A 27,020-nucleotide genomic window follows, 5' to 3' on the forward strand; every position below is an offset into this window, starting at 1 on the left:
ATTTTATAAATTACAATTTGAAACAACCATATAGATTATATATACTTTTATGCTCCACATTGAGTTAATTGATTTTAGTTCAGTTCAGTTTTCAAACACTTAATTTACATTTTAAAATGATTTTTTTCTTTCCATTTTATTTGTGGTGCTATAAATAAATAAATAAATTATTTTGGCATTTTTTTTTTATCTTTAAGCAACATTACAGAAGTAATATTGCTTGAATTGGTGCATAAATGATGTGGCAATTTTAATAGTTGATGTGCTTATTAATGAATTATTTATTATTTATTTGTACTGTATTTGTTCCCTGGCCTTGTTTTAATAGCTCAAATGCATGTTTGTTTTAACCAAAAGATGATGTTTGAGCTCATCTGCTCAATGACTGATCCACACACATTCAATTTAATTTCAGTGATGCATCACTGGGCAGTAATGGAAAACCATTAGAGCTGTACAAACCCTTAGCTGCTGTCTGTCTACATCTACCAGTCACAAGACCTTCCATTAACCCTTTTATTCACATGAAAATATGCACGCTCACTCAGCACTCACTGCTAAACCAGACCAGACAGACCGGAGAGGTTGATTCCATGTAGAGGCACATAAACAGAACTGAATTAAGGCCTAATGGCTGTGCATTGAGTTTGCCTTTAGGTCACAGTTTACATTGTCCAGTCCTGCCAAGTTTTTCTTTTTTTTTTTTTGAAGTCCTGTTAAACTGGCTATCATTTAGTTGTCAGATGGCAACACTGAAATGCATTGGCTCCAGCACACGAAGTACGGCTGGCGGCACTGGACATAATGTGCTCTTTCTCATTGGAAAAATTCCTGGCATCGTTTTCAAATCTGCGTCAGACTCTTGCCATTTCAATTTGTCATATTAAATGTCTGACTCATGCTGAAGGTCGCATCTTCCTTTTATAGATACTGTGGAATGCAATAATTTCTTCAGTGAACTGGCAATAAACTAACGTCTGAAAGGACAGGAAGTAGATCCAGGAATGTTGCGTGGTAAAGCTGAAGTCGGCTGTTTGAGCCGGAGCAGCGGTGGAGGTGAAAGTATTCAGATAAGCTGAGTTTCCTGAGTAGGGCTGGACTCTGATAAAGCCACCCATCCTGAGGAGAGAGTGAGAGATGGAGGAAGGGAGAGACATTCTCATTGTTGTGGTATTTGGGAAAAGCTTTCACAACATCCAAAGTATTGCAACATCAGCCAGTCAAGGAGAGAAATCAAGGTTCTGTAGGGGAAAGAAAGAACAGGTGAAAGAGAGATTTAAGAGAAAGATAAAGATGTCTAATATTCAGGATTTATGATTCCAGAGGTATCATCAGTGGAGAAAATATGTTGAACTCTGATCTCTCATATGCACGTCTGTGTGTATATGTATGGAAACATATGCATGCAATGAAGCAAGGCCATATTTTACACATTTTTCTGCCATTTTATTATTGTTATTTTTTTTTAACCTCCTACAAATGTGTCTCTTGCACCAAACACAGTAGGGATGCAAACTTGGGGTTGGTAATATTTTTTTATTTTTATCATTATTATTTTTCAAAGTAACTTAAGCTTATCAGGCTGAATTTGTGATACATTTTAAAAAACTATAAAATATATATAAAAAAGTGAGTGTGCGCGTATGTATATATATATATATATATATATATATATATATATATATATATATATATATATATATATATATATATATATATTTCTGTTGTATCATAATTTGCAATCATTTATTCATTTATTATTATTATCTAAATCATTTAATCCTGTGATGGCAAAGCTGAAATTTTCAGCAGCTAATGCTCTAATATCTAGTCTTCAGTGTTACATGGTCCTTCAGAAATCATTTGCTGATTTGATGCTCAAGACATATTTCTTTGTATTGTCAGGTGAAAAGAGTGATAATTTTTTTTTTTTCAGTATTCTTTGATAAATAGAATGTTTGAAAGAACAGCACTGATTTGAAATAGAAATCTTTTGTAATATTATAAATGTCTTTATTGTCACTTTTGATCAGTTTAATGTGTCCTTACATTCTGAATATGATTAATTTCTTTTTTTTTAAATACATCAAAGAAATCTTACCAACCCCCAGATTTTGGTAAATTGTTCTTCTGCTGATGTGCCAATTGTGCTTTTTTTCTATTATATTTATAATCATATTATATAAATGATCATACAGCCTACTAGTCACTGTTTCCTGGCCTTTCCCATAATCTCACAAAATAAATTTTTCATCTTTGCTGTACGTCAGTCTCTGAATCCTAAAATATAGCTTCACCTGCACGGTTTTCATTTCATGACTCTCCTTGCTGCACAGGGTTTAATAATAGCACCATGTCCCCACAGAGCCAGAGAACCAGGCCAATGCAGTCCAAAGAGTCAACTCCGCCCTCTTGTGGCAGGTGCATGTTATAACAAGTGTCTACAAGTGAGGGCATCAACCTGCAGGGGTCCTCGTGAAACAAGAAGAGAGAGAAAACAGAACTGGAACAAGTTAAAAAAAAAAATCCTTTAAACATCCAGTAGAGCGAAACTGAGCATGCTCAGTGCCGCTGTGCTTTTCAGATGTGTGTGCATGCAGGCAGAGGGAGACAGAGGGGTGTGTGATGGTTTGCTACTGAGCGGGAGTGGGAACGAGTCAGTGGGGACCAGAAACACAGGCTGAGCTCCAGTGGCATGGCAGGAAGAATGGAAGAGGGACAGTGAAGTGGATCCAGGCACCACCAGTCCATATAGGGATGCTGCTAACACTACTGCTCTATCTGCGAGTGAAAGGTACCGTTGTACACCAAACACAGAGACAGAGAGAGAAAAATAAGATGAAAAGATCAAATGGAAGAAGAAATAAGACAGAATGGCTAAAGAGATGTGAAATAATTGCACTGTTTTGTTTTATATAATGGATTTTGTTTCTTAAAGGGATAGCTCACAGAAAAATTACAGTTCTATCTCATGTCGTTTCTGTGTGAAATAAAAAAGGAGATGTTTAGCAGAATGTCCAAGCTTCTCTTTTTTCAGTGACATGATTGGTGACCATTACTGTTAATGGCCATTCTCCTGTATTGTGCTGAAAATCTTTCAGGATTGCAATGGGGTTGAGTAAACTGAAAGAAATGCCATTTTGGGTAAACTATCCCTTTATTGGTACTGTAATGGTTATGTATATTGGATGAAAGGGTTCTTTCATTCTTATCTTGCCCTCTCTGTCCTTCCGTCTCTCTCTCTCTCTCTCATTTGGTCCTTTATTTAACTGTCCTCTTTGCAGAGAGTTTCAGTTAGCTCATGGTCTGCTTTCACTGACGTAACAGACCTTTAACAGTGACACTGTTTCTACGTGTCTGCAATATAATTTTTTGTAATTTCAGGTATTGGATCTTTCACTCAGGTTGACAGGACCTATTTAATGCATCAAAAATTTAGCATTTCTTCCCACTATGAGAGTTCAGTAAGGGTTTCTGGTTGAGTTTACCTTTATTTATCACCAAATTCTATGTAATCTGAAAGCTGTATTGACATATAGTGACTTATTGACATGTAGCATTGTAACGTGTCCTCCTTTGCACCATTTGAGAGTTCCTTTGAATTAAAATGTCTATTTATGGATTTGGTGTCTATTTTTAGCGCATAGCTCAATAATAGTTCCTCAGGGCTCTGTGTGCTGTCTGTTTTTGTTTCAAAGCAAAATGACGCTGACAGATTGTTAGTGTGTGCTGGAAGCTTAGCGCATTGTGTTTAGAAAAGACTATAAAAGACTATGCTAAGGGTTGTGTACTGTAGTGGTTAAAGCTCAAGGTTAGTAATTAGAAAACCATAAGCCATCACTATTATACTCTTGAATGTAGCACTTAACCACAGTTTACTTGCCCATGCAAACCATGACGCCGCAATGCTAGGGTGGTTGTTAGAGTTTTGATGTGTGGCTGCTAAGGTGTTCAAATGCCAGTGGTTTTAGTGTTTTTATTTGCTATGCACAGATGTATAAAAATGATCTGAAAAGTTGGTGTTCAGTCTGTCAATACACACGATTGACTGAGGCTGCTGGGTTATAAAAGCTGCCGTTTTATGTGTCTGTCTGCAGTTTTGTTCTATATACCATGTACAAGAAAAACAAAGTGCTTCAATATAATGATTAACCTGTTTCCCCCCAAAATGGAAAATATTTCCAAACCTTTTTCTTTCTTTTCACAAAAGAAGATATTTTGAAGAATGTTGGTAAACAGGTGCTGGTACTAGCCATTGACTTCCATATTATTTTTCCCTACTATGGAAGTCAGTAGTTAACCAGTTTTGTTACCAACATTCTTCAAAATAACTACTTTGTGAAAGAAACTCATACAGGTGGAAGAGTGAGAAACACTCTCATACAATGTGAGAGTGAGAAAATGATGACAAGATTTAATTTTTGGAATCTATCCCTTAATATTTTTGAGGAAACCGTGATAACTTTTTTTTCAGCATCCTTTGATGAACAGAAAGTTTAATAGAACAGCATTTATTTGAAATCTAATTTTGTAAAAATCAGTCAGTAACATGATTTGAGGTGTTATTTACATTTGTAGCAGAGGAAAAGTCACCCACTACAACATAATACTTAAGGTCAAGGTCAAGTTCATAATGTTTTTAGAAGGCGACTTTTTCCTGAAAGCTCTGGCAAAACATAAATATTCTAGGTTGCGAAATTAGTTCCAGATTTGCACGTTTTCTTTTTTTCTGAGTCTGTTTAACATTTCAAAGATGTGTACACTTAACAATGGGGTCTCGTGGCAGTGTTGTTCTCTCAATAGTAAAGCTTTTTTGTTTGCTTGATTACCTAAAATTGCTTTATTCTGTGAACCTCACAATTATACTTATGTAATACCAGACTTTTACTAATGCAGTGCACGTGGCCGCAGGCACATTTCTGGTCTCGGGGTCATCTCAACAGTGACGACACAAGAGACTCACTTTTGGGGAACAGTGACATTATAAACCTTTGAAGCTCTGAATGGGGTATTTTTACAGTTTTAAAAACATCCCGAGGAGCCAAAAGCTCATTATTGATGAAGAATATGTGTTCATTTCATGCATAAGGAAATAAGAAAGAGATTGGCAGACCAGTGAAGGAGAGGCTCAAAATGAGGCGACTAAAATCAAAGAGCTACCCGCAAGCTCTGCCGTTTCATCCAGGATAACTCTGATGAGCTTGAAGCAAAGGCTGCCACTCTGATGTCAAATTTTTCTATCAGCAAAAATTTCAGGAGTCACAAAAAGTGTCTCCTAAGAGAGATTTTCCCCCATAAGGTGAAATATAAGCTAGGCAGTTATGAAGACTGTTGCTGAAGTCTGTTTAGCCTGCATATCTTGGACTCATGACTGGTTTGACACACAGACACAAGATAACCGTCTACGGTAAGGTAACCGTCTAGATAACTCCTACAGCATTTCATAAAGCATCACAAAAGTTCAAAGAAGTTTCAGGGAAAGCAAAGGATGAGAGATGAAATTTCAGAGAAAGACAAGGGTGACAGATGAAAGGTGATATGATCGATAGAACTTTGAGTCTTTGTGTTATACAGTGTGTATGTGTTTGCTTGAGGCTTTGCAGACACATTGTGACCTTAAATAGCTCAGAAACTGTGATTCATGCTCGACTGTGGCGTTTATTTGCACTGATTCAGTAGAAGTATCAGCCTGAGACTAAAAGACCCATGAAATTGCTTGACAGGCACAGTTTTCTTTGACATTTCCTGTTAAAACAGGAAACAATTGTTTTTTTACACTAGCATATATATGGCCTCAAAGGTAAAACTGTACACATAAAAAAGTTCTGGTTTATTAATCTCATAAATATTTTTTTCTGTTTCTCTTTTTTTCTCCCCTTTTTTTATCATCATCTTTTACATGGTATTGTATTTCTTACTTTTTTTTGAAACCCTGTGGTACACAGGTAATAATAACTGATTTAAGTGGGATTTAACTAGTCAGCATTTTCCCAGTTGCATTCTGAGTAGTTTTAAGTGTTTGATAGAGTTTATCTCATATCTTTTTTTTTGTATCTATTCTATAATGTGTTGGTTGCGCACAGAAACAGATATGCTGTATTATGTTTATGCAAATATGTTGTGTAGGTGCCAGTTGTCACAATGTTCTTTAAGGCTTGACTCACTGATTGTCTACAGTGGAGCTGTGTGTGTGTGTGTGTGTGTGTGTGTGTGTGCTTGGTTTTGGTCCAGCTAAACCCACACAGTCTGTGTGAAATGTACAGATACACTCCCGTCCCACGCGAGAGCAGATCAGAGGGGTTACATCACAGCGAAATGTGGCAGCAGTCAAAGAGGAAGCGTATGAGTGAAAATGTGTTGTGATCTGATTGCTGTGACATTGTGGGAGACTTCAAAACAGCGTTAAGACAATACGATTGCAAACTAAGTGCGCTCTACAGGAATTAGAGACGCGTGTGTTTGGGGTGAATGGGAAGTCTTGTGCCACACACTTGCTCCCAAAGTAATCAAATTTTGACTAATCTTCTGGATTATGTCACGGCTGATAAATTAACTTCCTTTTAATTTAAGTACAAACTTCAAAGCAGCCTATTCACAGTTATGATATTTGCCTTGCAGCGGTTTATGAAACTCCTCCCTGTCAATTAACACAATACGTTAATGTCTGCTGCTGAAATTAGTATCTCCTCTCGGTGGGCTCCCGCTAACATGCTCTTTGTCATTTTCTCAGCTGCTATTGTCCCCATTATATGCTAAAATATTATTTTTTACACTTTTATAGTGTTGTTTTTCTTCTGAATCCCACTAATAATGTTAGTCAGGGTTTGTTGCACCATATTCAGTACAGTAGCAAAATCTGTCAGTTTTCTGATTTGTGTAAATGACCCCTGTCGTGATTGGATAAACAGTTTGCATGGGAAATGAGTAACAACTCTTATTTATCTCAGAACAGCTTCTTAGCAAGTTCACAAAGCAGTCTGGCATGAAATGTGCCATACAACTGTGTTTGTCATTCAAAGAGCAAGGAAAATCCTGTTTTCCAGGATATGGCCACTAGATTGTTTTACTTGAGGGCGCTATAAGTCAAGTAAAGGTCATCTTAAGTCCTGATCTTCTCAGGAAGCTCTAAAGTGGTGGGTGTAACTGTTGCCAGATTTTGTTAATAACTGACTTCACATTGCTGTTAGAGATTTGAAATTTGTTTCTGGATTTATTTGTCGATGGCATGCTTATGCAAAGACTTCCAGTTGTTTGTTTTTGTTGATTAAAAACTAATTATGTCCTCATCGCTGCAATTTTATCATTTATTTATTCACGCACTCAAATATTTATTTAGAATATTAATATTGCATTGAACTGAATTAAGTATTTTTTTTAACCTCATTGGCGAGTAGTTTTCCTGTTTTAAACATAAATCTGAACTAAATTTATGTTTTTGCTCAAAACAAGGAACAATTTTCCAGGTAAGAACTGTAACAGGTAAGGAACTGTTACTAACTAACATAAAAATATGAATATCACAAAAGAAGATATTTTGAAGAATGTTGATAACAAAACAATTTTGCTACTGATTGACTTCCACTATTTTTTGTCTATACATTGGAAGTCAATGGGAACCAAAACTGCTTAGGCACCAAATTTTTTTTTTAAATATCTTTTTTTATGTACCACAGAAAAAAGAAAGTCATACAGGTTTGAAATAACATGAGAGTGAGTAAATGATGACAGAGTTTTAATTTTTGGTTTAACTATCCCTTTAATAGACATTTTAATTTTACATTACATCCTTTTCTATTCATGCATTTGGCAGACACTTTTATCCAAAATTATTTATTTTACATTTAAGTTACACATTTACTTTGTATTGTTTCATCTTTTCAGTTAATTTTATAGTTAACATGTAATTTATAATTAAATGTATAATTTTGCAGTTTATTTTATTTATTTAGTTTATTTATTTATAAGGTTTTTCAATAAAATTTTATTTAAAAACAAGATAAAACCTGACCTGACAAGCCTCTCTGAGAAGAGTGATTCTGAATTGGTCAAGAACAGAGGAGTCAGTGTTTTGCTGTTCATGTTCAGGTCTCAGTGGCCGAATATAAGGGCCCTTATACAGAGAGCGCTGAAATGTTGTGCTCCTGCTGCATTCATGTGGCGCGCTTCAGTCCCGGCTGTTCATTCAGCTCCAATCCCACTGCATGCTTTGATCCTACACACCCTTAGCACAGCAAAGGAAAGCCCCCTTTATCATCTTCCTGCCTGCCTGCCCAACCAACAATGTGTGGAAGTGAGTCAAACCCGTTTTAGCTGGTCCTGCTCTCTGAGCCTCCTGCCTTTACACGCTCACCAGACAGAGACCCTCACAGAAGACGTTCAATCCTGGCCGGAGCTTTCTGGGGTCAGCGTGGCACGCCATGGCGGGCTTCTGCGTGTCTATCCAGGACTCGCAAGGTACAACTCTACCTCTCGTGCCGTTGTGTTCCCTTGTTGTGGTTCCTCTGACCGGAGGAGGAGGTGGAGGAAGAATGTGGGGTGACGCAACACTGGTGTGCTCTCCGACTGTCGAAGGAGGTATCCACAGCACTTATCTTAAAATAAAATAACAGCTTTTACATTTTTTTTTTTTTCCTCTGTTGCAAAACTCCCTTGGCTGCCTAACTAAAATGAAATCTCACAATTGATTGATTTGAAATGATTTGGAATGCACTACATATGCAGCAAATCGCATGGGAGATGATGCAACAATCTTGTAAGCTGATCTACACTGCAAAAGATCTGCAGTATTTTGTCTTATTTTCCAGTTGAAATGTCTTCAAATCTTTGAAACAAAATAAATTGACTTGAGAAGCGAGAGTGGGTAAGATATTACGTCTTGTTTGCAGAGAATGCATCTTTAATATGAGTGTTTTTTGCCTTAATTCACTGGCAGATTTTTTTTTCTCCACTTGTTTTTAACTTATTTCTACTTCAGACATTTCTACTTTGCCAGTGCAGTGACAAAATGAATTCATATGCAATATGCAATCTTTGGAAAAAAGTCTTAATTTCTAATGCAGCATTACTTATAAACAAAATTTAATTTTCTTTTCAGGATTTTACATATTTAAGCTGGAAAACAAGTAAAAAATTTATAATTTAATTTAGAAGTCTTTTTTCATATAGATTTTTTTGGTAAAATAAGTGAGTTATTTTCAACTGTTTCATTTATTAATTTCAATAATGTGTGACATACTGTGTAAATTTATATGCAAGTCAATATTACCCTTGCTTTGTTTGTTACGATAATACATATTTTATTTTTTATTTTACCGGGGCAATGGACAGTCAAAACTGGCCCAGAATTTGCTACAGAACTAAATATATATGCAGTATACACACGCACGCACACACACACACACACACACACACACACACACACACACACACACACACGTGGGTGTGGGTGTGTGTATGTATATACACATGTAATTACCAGCAAGAACTTTGTTACAAAGAATATATTTTAAACAAATGCTGTTCTTTTGAACTTTATATTAAACAAAAAAATGATATGTGCTATATAAGTTGGGGACATTAGGAACAGCCTTTGCAACAGAAAAATGCCTGTGACACGACTGGGTTTTGGGACATAGAAACAGTCTCATTGTGGATTCAGCAGAGATCAACAGAAGAAGAGAAAACAATCAACTAGATTTAGATAACATATTTAGCTGATGAAATTTAATCCTGTCTTCTTTTCATGTTGTTTATCTACGGACGTGAGATGCGTTCTGATGTGTAGATGAAGTTTGATTATTCCATAACTCCAGTTCTTACTCTCTTTTCATCGCCAGAAGCAGATATTCAATGCAATCCAGTGCAGACTTTCCGGCTCCAAAGCCTTTGTTCAATTTAAGGTCAGAGATCTGGATCACTGCCATGATACCTGCAGTCTCACTGGAGCTGCATCAATTCTTTTTAACTTAGCCTACCATTAATGGCACATTTGTCTCGTATTTCATCAAGTGAAACGTTCACAAGTGTCTTGGAAAGTTCTCTGATGCATTATTGTCATTAGTGTTAAAGATGCACAAAATAATTGTTAAGTTTGCTTTATTATTATTATTATTATTATTATTATTATACAACAGAGGTATTAGACTTTATTCTGAGAGTTCTGATACTTAATCTTGAGATGCAAAAACTCTGATTTGCCTGAGATTTTTTCCTTTTAAATTAGCATTTTTTTATGTTTAGGATCAGTAATTTAACTTTAAAGGCAATGAAAATGTTAGTAGCCAGTTACCGAATGCCTTATTTTCAAAAATGTCCAATGTTATTTTTATAAGAGCCTGATAAAAATACTGTTTTGTTTTTTTTTTGCATCTGAAGTCTCATATATTTACTTGTACTTAAATTTTATATGTACACTACCATTCAAATATTTGGGGTCAGTAAGATTTTTTTATGTTTTTGAAAGAAACCACCTCATCCAGGCTGCATGTATTTCATCAAAAAGAATTAAAAACATTATTATGAAATATTATTGCAAGTTAAAATTACTATTTTGTATATAAATGTATTTTTAAAATTGTAATTATTGTGATGGCAAAGCTGAATTTTCAGCATCATTACTCCAGTCTCCAGTGTTAAATGATCCTTCAGAATTCATTCGAATATGCTGATTTGGTGCTTAAGAGACATTTCTTATCATTAAGTTGAAAACCATTCATATTATTATTATTATTATTATTTATTTCATAGAAAATGATTAAAAAATGATTTTTCTTGTCATGCTGTTTGTAACACCTGTCCTTCTCATTATAGTCATAATCAGAGAACATATGATCTGTACGGCAGTCACAGGACGCCGTACAGTCTTCTGACATCACAGATGTGTGATTGAGTAAAGAACGGTCTGGCATGATTCCAGCTCTGATTAACAAGGTCAAATGAATATATGTTAAGTGCAACGCGTGTGTGTCTGCGGTCACAATGATGACTGATAACAGCTGACTTGACTAAGTTGCGTCGTGTGATCACATCTCAGCTGTGCTAATTCATCTCGGTGTGGAGAATGCCAGCGTAGACTCTATTCCGGTCCTGCTTATACCCTCGGGTGCAGCATCGCCCTCCATCCACTGGATCAAGGGCAGATTTATAATGATGGGAGTAGGTTCACGAGCGTTAAGTGCAGTCGTTAAAGAGACAGGGGCAATTAAGGACAGCAGGAATGGAGAATGAGAGCACGGTTATGATTAGAGTCATTCACAAGTGCAAAAGATCAGCCATTTTCCTTACTAAACCGTCATATTTTATGTACAGTAAGTGCTGATGTCTGTGGTGAATGTTTTCACCGAGATGATTTTTCCATGCATTTAACTTCCAGTGTAATGCATTTCCAGGTGAAATAGAATTTCAGTGGGAAATAATGTTTGGATATAACTTAATTTTACCCATAAGGGATTGATTGAATCATGCAATGTACTGTAGGCCATGATGTTATTGGTTAATTATTTATTAATTAGTTATTATTTGTCCTCGCAGGTGTGACCTTAAATTCGTCTTTAGAAAAGAAAAGAAATTTCCGAGGTGGAGAAATTTATTAAATGTCAAAGTAAAAGTATTTAATTTTCTGATACAATGTTTCACAGTAACGTCTCAAGAACATGTTCATTATTGTTATATAGCTACTTGAAAAACTTGTTGCACATTTGAAAAAATATTGAATAGTTTTCACACTTGTGGTGTTTTACACTTTTTACAATTGTTGTGGTTTCCATATATTAATATCACAATTAGTGATGTTTGAGGATCAAACTTAGATTTTCTAATTGTATTTAACATTTTCACAAACTGTGAATACAGCAATTAAAAATGTTTTAATTTTATGTTTATGCTTTTTGGAACCGGATCTTTTCTATCCCTGATCAGGCTTATTATTTTGCATTTTATGCTTATTGTGACCACAAAGTATGTGTAACTGAATAGTTTTTTTTTTCATATATTTTTCATTTTGGAGTTGTGATGACGGAAGTTTCAGGAAAGCTCAATTTTTTGTGCAAAACAATCCCGCAACCTTATCATGCCTTGTTATACAGTGCACAAAAATTTTGTTGTTAACATGTATAGTTAGTATGTAACTACCTTGAAACCAATAACGGTCTCTGTTTTGATAATTGATTATAATAGCGCTCTGTTCTCGTCCAAGTTCTTAGTGCCCTGCAATCAAGTAATCAGTATAGCTCACAGCGCCCTCTGCTGGTGAAAATAATCACAATCTTACGATTCCAAGTTTGGCTATAATGGTCGGCCTTGGACTGTGTATTTGTGTGTTGTTTTGAATGTGCTGTAAAGGGGGGACATTTCCAGGGACAGATCCAGTCGGGGACAGGCCACCAAAAACCAAGACTGTCCTCGAAAAATGGTGAAGTCTGGTAACCCTACTATTAAGGCCCTGATATACTCATGGCGAAGTTCTTTTTCGTTCTTCATTTTGAAATACCTGAGCAGCGGTTTAGTGTTAGCAAACATCCTGAACCTGCTGGTAGCTGCGTTTAGATGAATATGTAAATATGTAGTTTACTTTTCCGGAAAGTTTGCTTTGGCAAGTTGTTTTGAATTTCTGAAACAAACTCCAAACAAACTTTGTTTTGGCCTGATTTTCTTTGAAATTACATCAAAACAGTTTTTCAATTCCAAACCATTCTTCAATTTTCCTATATATTGGAGTCTTAAAAGAGGTCTTGTGCACTATATTTAAGTTGTCAGAAACCATACAATAGCTTGACAAAACGAGAAATCTGTGAAATATTTATTTTCATGGCTGTTTTTTGGCTGTTATTCTTACCTCGGGAAGAAGCAGTAAATGCGCAGCTGAAATGGTCACATTTGCTGCCTGAGAGATGCTGGTTGTAGACATGGAGTACTCTTTCTCTCTCTCTCTCTCTCTCTGCGGTCAAATGTTAAAGATAATGATAAAATAGTGCAGGGTAACTATGGCAACAGCACAGTGCGATTTCTGTTGGTCTCTCCCTGTAGGGGGGAAGTTAATAAGATTAGAGATAGATCTCAGCGATGACAGCACTAAACACCTCGGCGCTCTCTTTTTAATTAGCCCTTCACTTTCTCACACACACACATGGACACATAAAGCAAAGGTGTTGCTGTGTAATTGTGTGTTGTGACATCAACATCATCTGGTGTTCTTCAGTCATGAGAAAAAAATGAACGGAGAAAAACAACAGCTCTCCAGAAAGGGGGAAATCATTTATAGTTTCTTAACTCTGAAATAAATAAATCAGTTGTTAATGAATCAGTTTATTTTCTTGCTAATTTGTACAGTATGTGTATATAGGGGTGGGTAATACACCATTAATCTGTAGAAATCTGTCAACCGGTAGAGATTTTGTACTATCGTCTCTATCGCGGTTACATTGCTGTGCTACGAGATCACGAAAACGTATCATTAGCACACATTTTTTTAAGCATTGCTGTTTAAAAACAAGTGCTTGTAAGCAATCAGCAGCGAAAGAGAACTCGCTAAATGCACGTGCTGAGAGGCTGTTTATGAGCGGTGCGCACACGTGAAGATGGCGTTTATAGAGCACGGGCGTATTGAACAGAGTTTTTTTTGCTGCTTTACAGGCCTTGAACGGTTAAATACACACCTTTGTATGTGTCAAAATGCCTGTCTTTGCAATCATCCTCATAAACAGCAATTTAGGCCTTAGGTGAAAGCAAACAGCTCATTTATACATTTGTCAGTTTGTGTCATATCAATAATTTAGCATATTGGCAAAAAGCTGTTTATCATAGTATAAATTTAAATTAATAATAAATTTGATGACATTTTTTGTTTACTTTTGGTCAATAAACTGTTTTGGTACTGTAGTGTGTTCGGTTTGCAATAATGCAGTCTATTCAGAACAGTCGTCTAGTGTTTGTTTTTGATGATTTGATGCTGTCTGAGGACTGCGAATGTTTTGCAAGATCAAACACTTTCAGATTTGACGAGACGTGCGTAGATCCAGGTCTTTTTGTACAGAAAGAGAAGAGAGAAAGATCAGCTACACAGCTTTTGTGTTTTTCCATCACATTCTACTGGAGAATTATTTCTGTATCTGGCAGATGCTTTTATCCCAAGCGACTTTCAAGGCAAACCTTGTCGATTTATGTGTTTTCTGCAACTCGAACGATGACCTTGGCATTGTTAGCGGCATGCTTTACCAGTTAAAGCTACGGGGAAGGAAAAAATGTGCACTTATGATGCAAATATCTACGAACCAACCCACTTATATAACAGACAATATTCAGATTTAATGGAGCTCTGAGCAGCGTCTAGTATTAAAACTAGAGCTTCTACTTCTTTTTTTTGATGTTCCTCCTTTGATGCCTGTTTTTGCACTTCACAGTGTTGTCAGTGATGCGTTTTGTTGCACAACATTTGGCAAACTGCTTTGTTTTTGTTGTAGACATTGCTGGATGTTCAGTTTATTATTGCATGTAGTGTGTTTGTCTGAGTGTCGACTCTCACGGCCGGATCCTCGTCCACTAGAGCTGCTGGCATCTGCCACGCGTGGCACAGGAGAGAGTGTTTGTTGCCATGGTTATGATGGAAAAATTTAATTTGTGCCTGCCGCACCCTCAACCAGGCCGTTTCCAGGCGATTGGTATCAGCTCCACTCCACTCAAGTGGGAAAGAGGCTTTAAAAGCAGTTCCTTCATGAGTGAATCACTTGAATGCATCATTGTGACTCAAAATCACTAACATGTCATGAAATATGTGGCAACCCTGCCAAGTTTTCCAGTGCAAGTCAGAGCCAAGGCTTTCTAGGACTTTATGAAGCCATTTCTGTCTGCGACAATTGTGGGATTGGGAGGAAAGACTTCACTGAGGTAGATCATAACAAAATACATGATTTCATCTCTGACTTTCAGAAATGAAGCATTGTTGTGGGGCCAGTTTCTGAGCCAAGATGTTGAGCTGGGCTTCAGACATATACAGGTCGAAGAACAGGTGTTTCTGTGGCCATCTGGATGATTATGATAGCAAACACGTAGCTGTTTCCTGAGCAGCTGTTCTTGAGTTGCAGCAGCGCTGTGCTCTGTGAGGGGGATGATCGTTTGTAGTTCTGTTGAGGTCTGTCACTGCTTTGTTGAAGGAGAGGAACAATGTGAATCGTTTTGTTTGCTGGAAGAAGGTAGAGTATAAGGTAGAGTCTGGCTGTTTCAAACATTTGTTGGAGAAAATCAGCTAAGGAATATATAAATTTTAAATGTTCCATGTTTCTGTAGCATTTTATTTTTTTACTTAAGTCCGAAAAGTCCTAAAGTAGTCTTACTCTACAAGTTAACAGGGTGTTATTGCTATTATATTTAAGATCTGTAATTTGATACACAATATGTACTTTACCATTCAAAAATTTAAGGTCAGTAAAAAAGTAATTGAAATTAAATTAATTATGTCACATTAAATACATGTATAATGTTGCAAAACAAATAAATGCTGTTCTTTTGAACTTCTGGAAAAAAATCCTTGAAAAAAAATTATGATGATTGTATGACAAATATTAAGCAGTACAACTGTTTTCAGCATTGATAATCATTAGAAGAAATCCGCTATGTCACCACAGGAATAAATTATATTTCAACATGTATTACAACAGAAAACAGTTATTTTAAATCATAATAATATTTCACAATATTACTGTATTTTTTGATCAAATAAATGCAGCCTTGATGAGAATAAGAGAAAATCTTACCAACCCCTGCATTTTAAATGTTAGTGATTTTTGTTATGATTGAATACATTAAACATTTTGTATGTGAAAACCAACATCAAGGTGATGTTATGCAAGGCGATGGACATTTTAGTATTTTATTGTACCTATAACTTGGCATGTCACTTCCAAAAATGACATTTGTAATCCGTAAATGTTGGGATGTTTTTTAAATTTGAATAAAATGAAAACTAAAAGACTTTCAAATCACACGAGCCAATATTTTATTCACAATAGAACATAGAGAACATAACAAATGTTTAAACAGATAAATTTTAAACTTTTATCCACTAAATGAGCTCATTTCAAATTAGATGCCTGCTACAGGTCTCTAAAAAGTTGGCACGGGGGCAACAAAGGTCTGAAAAAGCAAGAAATTTTGAAAAGATTCAGATGGGAGAACATCTAGCAACTAATTAAGTTAATTGACATCAGGTCTGTAACATGATTAGCTATAAAAGGGATGTCTTAGAGAGGCAGAGTCTCTCAGAAGTAAAGATGGGCAGATGCTCTCCAATCTGTGAAAGAGTGCATTAAAGATTATGGAATACATTAAAAACAACGTTCCTCAGCGTCAAGTTGCAAAGGCTTTGCAAATCTCATCATCTACAGTGCATAACATCTAAGATAAAAGAGGAGGGAGGCCTTTCAGCGTGTTATCAGCATTCAGTTCAAAAGCTAGCATCTCTGATGGTATGGGCAGCTTGCATGTTTTGGAAGGCACTATGAATGCTGAAAGGTATATAAAGGTTTTAGAGCAACATATGCTCCCCTCCAGACGACGTGTATTTCAGCAGGACAATGCAAAACCACATACTGCAGCTATTACAACAGCATGGCTTCGTAGTAGAATTGGCCTGCAGTCCAGATCTTTCACCTATAAAGAACATTTGGCGCATCATTAACGAAAAATACGTCAAAGACGACCACAAACTCTTCAGCAGCTGGAAACCTATATCAGGCAAGAATGGGACCAAATTCCAACACCAAAACTCCAGAAACTCATAACCTCGATGCCCAGACGTCTTCAAATTGTTTTGAAAAGAAGAGCAGGTGCTACACCGTGGTAAACATGCCCCCATCCCAACTATTTTGAGACCTGTAGCAGGCATCAAATTTTAAATGAGCTCATTTTGTGCATAAAATTTTTAAATTTCTCAGTTTAAACATTTGTTATGTTACCTATGTTCTATTGCGAATAAAATATTGGCTCATGTGATTTGACTTTATTTAGTTTTCATTTTATTCAAATTTAAAAAACGTCCCAACATTTCCAGAATTCGGGTTGTATTAATTATAGGTTGATGCAGGTATCAAAACCGTTGGCTCTGTGGCATTATAAGTAACTCCACTTGTTTAACTAGCCTGACAGACAACACTAATTTTAGTTCAACCAATGAAATGAGTTTGGGGCAGGGCTATCTGTTTTTCTGACCAATGACAAGAGCATGGTTCTTTGGGAACAAGATTCTGATTTGTTTCCATGCGTCTTTGATTTTTTTTTTTGTCCAATATCTTCTTTGTATTATATAATCCACCCAATGTCTAGCCCATATAAAACAATGACAGTAATGACAGTTTTTCCCAAGTCAGCCTCATGTGGTTTGATGTTGAAGTTTAAAACTCTGCTGCTCTCCTCATGTTTAACTGCTCTGTTGGGCATCAGTTATTCCTCTGAAACTGTGAGTTTCAGCTTTATTATGTTCTATTAATAAATCATTCCTGTTGTGTAGTTTAGATGCAAGACGCTTTGAATGCCTGTGTGTGTGTTGTGTATATGTGATGAGTGTTGTTTCACGCTTACATTTTAGGTTTAGTACACTCCAAAGCTGAATGTATATTATTATTGGAGTTATATTTTAATATTTAAGTACTACTTTATGCCACACATTAGTTTCTGAAGGCTTAATGCAGACTTTAATTTTCTCATTTTGCTTAGATCGCTCTCTCTCATAACACACAAGCGTCCCAGGCCTTTGAATCTCCTCCGGTGCTCATTAGTGGCTGACACTTGAAAGTTTCGACAATATTTCAATATTTATCGGTTTTACGTAACTGAGCTGCAGTCGAGGGCAGAAACATGAAACGTCAGAAACACGGCAAATCTCCAGGGCTCAAGCACAATTCTCAGCCTCTCCCTTACGCTTGAAAATGACGATGGTCTGCCATCTTAACCCAAACATTAGATAAGAGTATAATAACAGAGAGAAATAGGGCTACCTGAGTTACCTGTGGGTCACCAGTGAGGACAATGTTTGTCTGACTCTTTCAAAAGAGTTTAAATAACATTATTTATTTAACATTGGGATATCTTGGTAAAGGTGACACAGGAAGCTCTTTTTTTAAGGTGATAAGGGACAGTGAAAATTAAAATTCTGTCATCATTTGCTCTCATGTTGTTCTAAACCTGCATGACTTTTGTCTAAAAGTCTGAAAAGTGTCCATACAATGTTGTTTTGGACCCCATTGACTTTCATTGTGACAAAAACATTGTTCATAATATCTTGTTCCACAGAAAGTCATATAGGTTTAGACTGACATGAGCACCTTGGCATACTATTTCAACGCTCTATTTTGGACACATAAATCCTAATTTAGCATAATATTTAGGGTAATAATATTTACACTGTGTGAATTCAGATGCAGTCAGTATTTTGGTCAATTAGGCCTGCTCAAAAACCTCCCAAAAAGGTCATCGTTCATGCTGTCAAGGTGGTGAGACATAAAGAAAAACCCCTAGGCAGCAGATCAAAATCTCATTCTAGTTAAATCTATTTAGGGCAATGTAGATTCTTGTCACTTTTTGCATTAGACAGTTGACATGTGACCAAAATGATGCTGCAGGGAATAACAGAACGACAAGAGAAAAGAAATGAGAGAGTGAGAAGAGGAGGGTGGGTCAGATGGAGACAGGAACGCAACGAACGCGAGCAAGAGAGAGGGAGGGATTGATAGCTTTCTTCCGTGGCTTTTGAGTGGGACATGTTTTCGTCCAGTCGCAGTTAAAATCCATCTACGTTCAGGGTCAAGACCAACCATACCTTTGTCCATCTCCCTTATTCTGTCACTCCTCTTTGAATCAACTTCCCTCATTCCGTGTTGGGATTGGTTTTTTCACTCCTCGGGTCTTCATGCTGCTCCTATACAACCGTTTCCTCTCTCTCCTAGAATCGATCTACCGCCGTGGAGCTAGACGATGGAGGAAGCTGTACCGGGTGAACGGACACCTCTTCCAGGCCAAGCGCTATAACAGGGTAAGTTAAAGTCCTCTAGTCTTTCCCACTTTGTTTAGATGTAGGTTTGTTGTGTGTTGATAGGTCTTATGGCAAATATCATCCAAAACGAGAAGTGTCCTGTTATAGTGGACAAATTTCCTAGTCATGTTTACATACAATCTACCTATTTTTTTATTATAATACACACACTACTGTTCAAAAGTTTGAGCTCAGTAAGATTATATTTTTGCATACTTTTATTCAGCAAGGATGCATTAACTTGCTGAAAAGGGGCAGTAAAACATTTATAATGTTAAAAAGGTTTTTATTTAAAATAATGTTATTTTGAACTTTATTCATCCAAAAAATCCTGAAAAACTATTTCAGTTTCCACAAAAATATTTAGCAACTGTTTTCAACACTGATAACAGAATGATTTCTGAAGGATCATGTGACACTGAAGACTGGAGTAATGCTGCGAATTCGTCTTTGCCATCACAGGAGTAAATTACATTTTAAAATATTTTTAAACAGAAAACAATTATTTTAAATTGTAATAATATTTCACAATTTTCTGTTTTTACAGTATTTTTAAACAAATAAATTCAGCCTTGGTTAGCATAAGAGAATAAAAAATTGTACAAACTCGATACTTGTGAACAGTATTTGTAATTGTTTCATATGATTATATATTTCTGTTGTCTAACCCTTACGTTTAAATGACATTTTTGTGTCATTTATTTCAGTAAATGATTAAGTAGCTGTAGTAGCGACTGTTAGCATGTTTAGCTGTTATAGTGACTGTTTTGCTAAATACCTGCAGCTGTTAGTGTCTTGTTTTGAGTTGCTGTTGTAGTAACTGTAAGCACATTTGAATGTAGTAGTGACTGTTATGGTGAATATATATAGGTATTTTAAGTTGTAATAATATCTAGTGAATATCTGGCTGTTACTGTACAGGTCTGTATATTGAGTAGATGTTAGCAACTGTTAGCATATTTAGCTGTAGTAGCAAGTGTTTGACTGTTACAAAAACAACTGACTCTTTTACTCTCAATCATTATCTGTTGAGCTGTTGACTAGGAGAAAGCATTTGATGTTGTTTTTGGTGAGATAGTGATCTAGTGCTTGAATAAAACACATTACACTGACTATTAGAATCCTGTACAAAGGCTAGGAGTGAGGCTGTCGAGTGCAATGTCTCTGTTATGCAGCGATGCCCTGCCTTTAATCAGATCTCATCCCTGGAGGGATTGTTATGTTAATGCAGACTTCTTCCTGCAGCAGTCTTCATTCTTCTACTGAGCAGAACATGTGCCAGACTAACACCAAGAAGAACACCAAACACAACATAAGAGAGAGTGATAGAAGAGAGCGCGGGTGGAACAAAGATATCAGAGAGAGATGGAGAGGGACATTGTTCTTTTTGCCTGTGCTATTTTTGCGAATCCTGAAATGTCCCTTTTCTTGGAGAAGTTTCAATGCTTCTCAGAGACAGAGGATAAGAAGAAAACAGAGAAAGAGAGACACATTATGAGCACAGCGCCCTCAGATAGCTCCCACTCACAGCAGGTGTGTGACATGTTAATGTGCGTTAATTACTCTTCTCATTTCTCTCGTTTTAACAAGGTGATCGATGTATGACTACATTATGAACAACATGGCAGAACTGTAGGATGACATCATCACGCTAAGCAGAAACATGACTCCAAAATCATATAAAGTTATGTCTAGAGAGTCTCTTTTTAGATCAGATTTCTTGAAAAGCTCTAATGCTCATGTCAGGCTGCTGACAGGGCAAAACTCTGCTTAACCCAGACATCCATTTGAGTCTGTGATTATAAAACACATAACCAAGCTAAAGGTGTCTGAGAGACTGTTTCTGAGCACTTTCAGAGAGATGCATGCACACAAAGACTGTACTCATAGTTATTTTTGCCACTTCATAAGCCTTGAACGGTTAAATACACACATGTATCTGTCAAAAAGTAATTTAGGTCTTAAGTGAAAGCAAACAACTGAGAAAACACATAAGAGGCAGCTCATAAAGTGACAGCAGTCTAATATTCCTGCTGTTTGTCATTCATGTTAATCAAATAACAAAAGAGAGAAAATTTCTCACTGGTCTTGGCTAAATCACTTTTGTAACTTTAATAAGAAGAAATACATATTTAATTTACACTGTGATGAATATGCAGCGTTTTTATTCATTTGATTACTTTATACAGTGTGTGTAACATTTGTTATTTATTTGATCTGACTGTAGTTGACTAGTTTTTGTCCTATTAGTTTCTCATTCTTTTCTTTAGTTGCTGACTGCTTGTCATAGTTTTTAGTTTAGGCTAATAAACATTTTTTTTTTTTGTGACATTGACATTGGTGACAAGAATTATGAAATTTCTATGGTATCAAAAATTTTGATTTCATAAAGACCTTGTTTAAAGCAAAAATATTGTGGTATATATTGTTAGCGAGAAATAAAATTATTCATATAGTGATATAAGATTTTGGTTATATCACCCACCCCTGATTAATGTAAAATTTATCATTTTGATTTATATTTCAGGATTTTATATTTTATTTATCTATATGATTTTTTATAGTTATTTTGTGTTGTTTATTATTATTTTTATAGTGTTTTTATATATTAGTGTTTTTTTAAAAAAAAAATGTTTTTATTATTATCTTTTAAATATATGAATAATATTTGATAAGCTATTTGATTGTTTGATATAGACATTGTTAGGATATGTATAATAACTAGATGCCACTCGCATGCATTGTAAATTCAGGTGACAACAATATAGCATACTACATTTTAATACATTTTAACTTTGCATAATACCCCCAAGTTCACTTTTAAAAAATAAATACATAATAACACAAAATAAGTTTTTAGCTAGTACTTTCTGTGCCCACATCTCTCTCTGTCTGAGAAAACATTCTGCCCTCCTGCTACTTTTCCACTTCTCTCTCCTCTCGTTCTCCATAGAAACAAGGGATGGAACAGAAGTAGGTCATGTTTTTTCCTCCCTCTGTCCTTCCTTTAAGGATCTGACTCGTTCCCTCCCTCCCATCAGCACCTCTGGATCTCTGTCTCTGTTTCTCTCTGCGTTCTCAGCCTACTGTAACAAATCAATTCAAAGGCTCCAAAATATTCACTGTTTCCATGTGTTTTTCATCCATCATATGTGTGTGACAATCCTTTCTGCTCTATTGAATCATCATGACATCCTTCTCACAAGCAATACAAATGCATTTCAAAGCCTCTTGAGACTTCTAGAAGTTTATTTTCCGGTAATGTGGCGGAATGACACAAGACTTGAGCTGTTTACTGAGATTATTTCCGCTCGTCTGTGTTGTTTTTGACAGCATGTGTTGTGTCTGAAAGTGAAAAGAGGAGCAGATTTCCTTCAAATTTGAGTCCGGAGTTCACAGAGATTAATTTATGATGTCATAAGGAAATTGGCATCTGTTGCCGTGGCGATAGGTAGCAGGTGTGGCATCTGTGGTGTATCAGACAGACCGTTGGAGCTTTTGAGCGTAATTAAACATCAGGCACCAGTAATATAAGAAACAGCCGCTAAAACACAGCAAACTGCAATTCAGCGGTTACAGAAATGGAGACATTTTCTTGGGATGGTAATATTTATAGTGTTGTTTTGATTTATATATCTTTTTGGTATTGTTTTTAAGGAAGAATGTCAGGAATTCATTTGAAGCATTTATTTTTGGATATTTAACGAAAGATGGAAATCTTAAAGATTGGCTCAGGCTATGAAGGACTGACCTTGTCTAAACTCTGAACTGTGCTGTTAGCATGTCCTTCCTTAACACTCAAGAAAACAAAGTGACGGTTTCAAATGACTTACATTAAGTGATGGATTTTGACATGCGCAAACTCTAGACAGTCATAGCACTGTTTTAATGGTAAGTGTTTTAATCGTGTGCGTGTGTGTGTATGTGTGGTAATGCGCTGAGATCATTTCCAGGCACTTCACTCATCTCTGCTCTTCTGAGGACGCGGTCGATAAAAACCGAGCCCAGGTTTCTCTCATCTCTTAGCCGACTGACCTGTATTTTCAACACCATTGGCAAAGATAACAAACACTTAACACTTAACCTTCACCTTCAGATAACAATTTAAAGGGGTCATAATCTACATTTTTCTGTAATTTTATTTGTATCTTCTTATGTTTTATTGTTGTTGATTATATTGATAATAGATGACATTTAGATTTACATGACTATTTTCTCTCTCTCTTTCTCTCTCTCTCTCTCTCTCTCTCCCTCTCTCTCTCTCTCTCTCTCTCTCTCTCTCTCTCTATATATATATATATATATATATATATAAATATATATTTATACACAGAGCTGGGTAGGAACTGATTACACATAATCAGATTCCAAAAATTAAGTACTTGTAATTAGATTAAATTACATTTTAAATTATATTATATTTTACAAATTTGTGAGTGTGTGTGTGTGTACGCTTATTATTATATTATTATTACATTAAGCAGCTCAACTGTGTTCAACATTGATAATAATGACAAGTGTTTCTTGAGCACCAAATTAACATATTAGAATGATTTCTGAAGAATCATGTGATGCTGAAGACTGGAATAATGATGCTCAAAATTCAGCTTTGCCATCACAGAAATGAAAAATATATATATATATTAAAATAGAAAACAGTTGTTTTAATTGCAATTCGATACATTTCAGAACACAAAAATGCGCAAAATCAAGCTTGCATAGGATTAAGTGTCTAGTAAAAGGACTTAACTTTCAAAACTACAGACAACTTCAGTGTTCAGGCTTTTCATTAGTTTAAGGCATGTTCTGTTTCATAGGACAGATTGTGCTTTTTGCCTCTGTTGCATTCTGTGTGCAGTCGTTTAAGAGCTCCTGGCCAAAATCCCTATCAAATTAACGTCATGGAGCACAGCGTAAATGGAAGTCTAATTCATCCAGCACTCAGAAATCCATCCCGGCTGTATCATTTGTGAGGCATCTCAGGTGAATCCTCATGATCAGGATTTTTCCTGTTGAAGCAGTAACATGGTGTTCTACTGTGTGAGCAAAAAGACTATTTTTACTGGCTTGTGTTTGTTTTCTGTCACCGTTTTTTCGATTAAAATGTCTTTCTCAGCATTTTTCCTTTTTCAGCCTTTCTGTGCTAGTTCTGCCAAGCATGCTTTGCCTTCCTTTCAAAGTGAACTCTGCTTGGTGAACCCTGTTTGTTTGAAATCTGAGAGATCACGTATCTATGAATGTGATAGGTGTGTGTCGTTTTTGAGCTGATTGGACTGCGGGCAGCACACTGATGCGGACGATCACACCCATTCTTCAATGATTCACAGATGATGTCTCTCAGAAGAGCCTCAGGTCCTTGTAATTATCATCAGTGTCCCACTTATGGCTCAGTAGTGTGTGTGTGTGTGTGTGTTTTAGAAACTGCTAAATGACATGGATGCTTTGCATTAGACGTGTTTTATTCTCTCTTCACAACAGAGGAGGGAGGATTAGGAGAGGAAGTGAAAAATACAGAGGCAGACAAGGAGGACTGTGTGTGTGTGTGTGTGTGTGTGTGAGTGTCTGACATAAACGTTTGATCCTTTCTTGCTGCTTTTCCCTGCTCCTCATAAAAAAATTGTGAGTTGCAAAATGGAGACAGATTCTCTTCTGGGTTAAAAGTTTTGCTTTAAATTTGTAACTCTTGTCTCTGGTCATTTTCAACCTGTTTGTCTAAATCCAGTTCTGTGTGAGAAGGGATTCAGATTAGAGCTGTCAATTTAATGCATTAATTTAGTATAATTAATTAATGAATATGGAAACAATATATTTACTACTTTTTGTCTTTGTAATTATCTTTCTTTCTTTCTTTCTTTCTTTCTTTCTTTCTTTCTTTCTTTCTTTCTTTCTTTCTTTCTTTCTTTCTTTCTTTCTTTCTCTCTATATACACTGCAAAATGATTTGATCAGTATGTCATGTTTACATTACTTATCAAAATAAGTTGGGCAATTTCAACTTTTTTATAAGTTATTATGAAATTCAACTTGATTTTGAAGTTGATTTAATGTAAGTCATGTTGAAATGACTTGTAAAACCAAGTTGATTATACTTCCAATTTAAGGCAGAACTGAACTGACTTTTTAAATGTGAAATAATTGATATATATATATATATATATATATATATATATATATATATATATATATATATATATATATATATATTATATATATATATTATTTTTTTTATTTTTTTTTATTACAGTGTATGGATTTTTGGATACAAATATGAATATTTGGGATTTAAATGCAATAATTGATATATATATATATATATATATATATATATATATATATATATATATATATTAGGGCTGCAACTAATGATTATTTTGATAATCGATTAGTTGGCCGATTATTCTTTCGATTAATCGATTAATCGGATAAAAAAAATATTGACCAAAAAAAACACTATTCCACATTCTGCCAAATGTCCTTCAAACAAACGTGACAACTGAATGCTATGAAAACATACAGTGCTTAATTTATTAGACCACTTATCATAATAAAGAGAAAACATATTTTAGAAATTTGTCAAAAATTTGTTTAAATTTAAAAATGTTATTGTCATTTATTGGACATAATAATAAAAAATGTCCTCATAACAGCTTGCATTCTTGCTGGTATTGTTTATGTACTTTTTGACTGCAATTGGGTATCGCGAAAAAAAAAATACTCAAATAAAAAATACAAAAAAAAAATAAGTGCTCTGGTTTTCTTAGATAACAGCAATAATGATATTATAGCATTAAAAATAGCTTCCTACTGTTACTAAAGAGCTTACACATATTGGAGTACTAACCAGTACAGAAAGCCGAAAAATTATTTTGGTTATCACCAATACTGTTACTTTAGAGCAGCAGTGGCACAAACCTTACATAAACACATTGTTAAAAAACTTACATAAATTTGTTAAGCATTGTAAAAATTGAATATAGTTTAAACCTCTATTAAAAATTAAAATAATAAAGATAATAATAAAGACGAATAAAAACACAAACTCAGTGTTAACCAACAGGTAAGAGTAATGTTCTGCAGGAACTACTTTGATCACAGTCACCTCGTCATTTCTTTATCCTGTAAAAGGCGTTATGGAGCGTCTCATGTTTATATTCAGACAGACAATTACACGCTGTTATCCCTTTAAAGTTCCTACTCTCATAAAATATTTTAATTTATTTTAAACCTTAAATTAACTTTCAACAACAGATAATTCAGCACAATGGATATGTTTGCGCTGAAAAGCCTATTAATTGTCTCCCTCTCTACTGTGTTCTGTCCGTCTGACGCGCGTGCGCGCGCCCGCCGCGCCGGCGCTCATTCGGTATTTTAAACTTAACACAGACTGTCAAAACGGACCTTTATGCAAAAATGGAAATGCTCGCGTGAATTTGTGGCATTTATAGATAAGGATATGACCGTAAACTGAACGTTTTTGCGCTGAGGACGCACACGCATCTGTCAAAGCGCCTGACAGGGCAAGCCATTACTCTTATGCATTAACTTAAAGCTTAAAATAAAGAATTATCATGTTTTGGGCAGCTTGGATCACGTGCTTCTCCGGCAGAATCTCATTCTGTTTCCTCCACTATTTTTAGATGCATTTTGTCCATAGAAATGCATTATTCAGTGCCGTAATTTGACTAACCAGCTGAAGTTGGACGTGCACTGTGGGCAGACCCGATTAATCGATAATGAGAATCGTTGTCGATGATTTTCATAATCGATAATAATCGATTTTATCGATTAGTTGTTGCAGCCCTAATATATATATATATATATATATATATATATATATATATATATATATATATATATATATATATATATATATATATATATATATATATTATATTTTTTTTTTACAGTGTATGGATTTTTGGATACAAATATGAATATTTGGGATTTAAATACAATTTATTAAATTAATCTGCACATCATGTGATTAATGTGAAATAAGTGGA

General features: G+C 35.5%; 1 protein-coding gene across 2 annotated transcripts in view; it reads left to right on the forward strand.

Moving 5' to 3' along the window:
- LOC306847962 (protein kinase C zeta type-like) overlaps positions 1–27,020 on the forward strand; it is a 104,329-nt gene that overhangs the window by 35,729 nt on the left and 41,580 nt on the right. For both annotated transcript variants that reach the window (XM_079382229.1, XM_079382230.1), the window contains exon 5: positions 18,933–19,018. In XM_079382229.1, the coding sequence (XP_079238355.1) occupies positions 18,933–19,018 (86 nt within the window). The remainder of the gene's footprint in view (positions 1–18,932; positions 19,019–27,020) is intronic.

Source organism: Barbus barbus (genome assembly GCF_936440315.1).
Source record: "Barbus barbus genome assembly, chromosome: 28".
Lineage (NCBI taxonomy): Eukaryota > Metazoa > Chordata > Actinopteri > Cypriniformes > Cyprinidae > Barbus > Barbus barbus.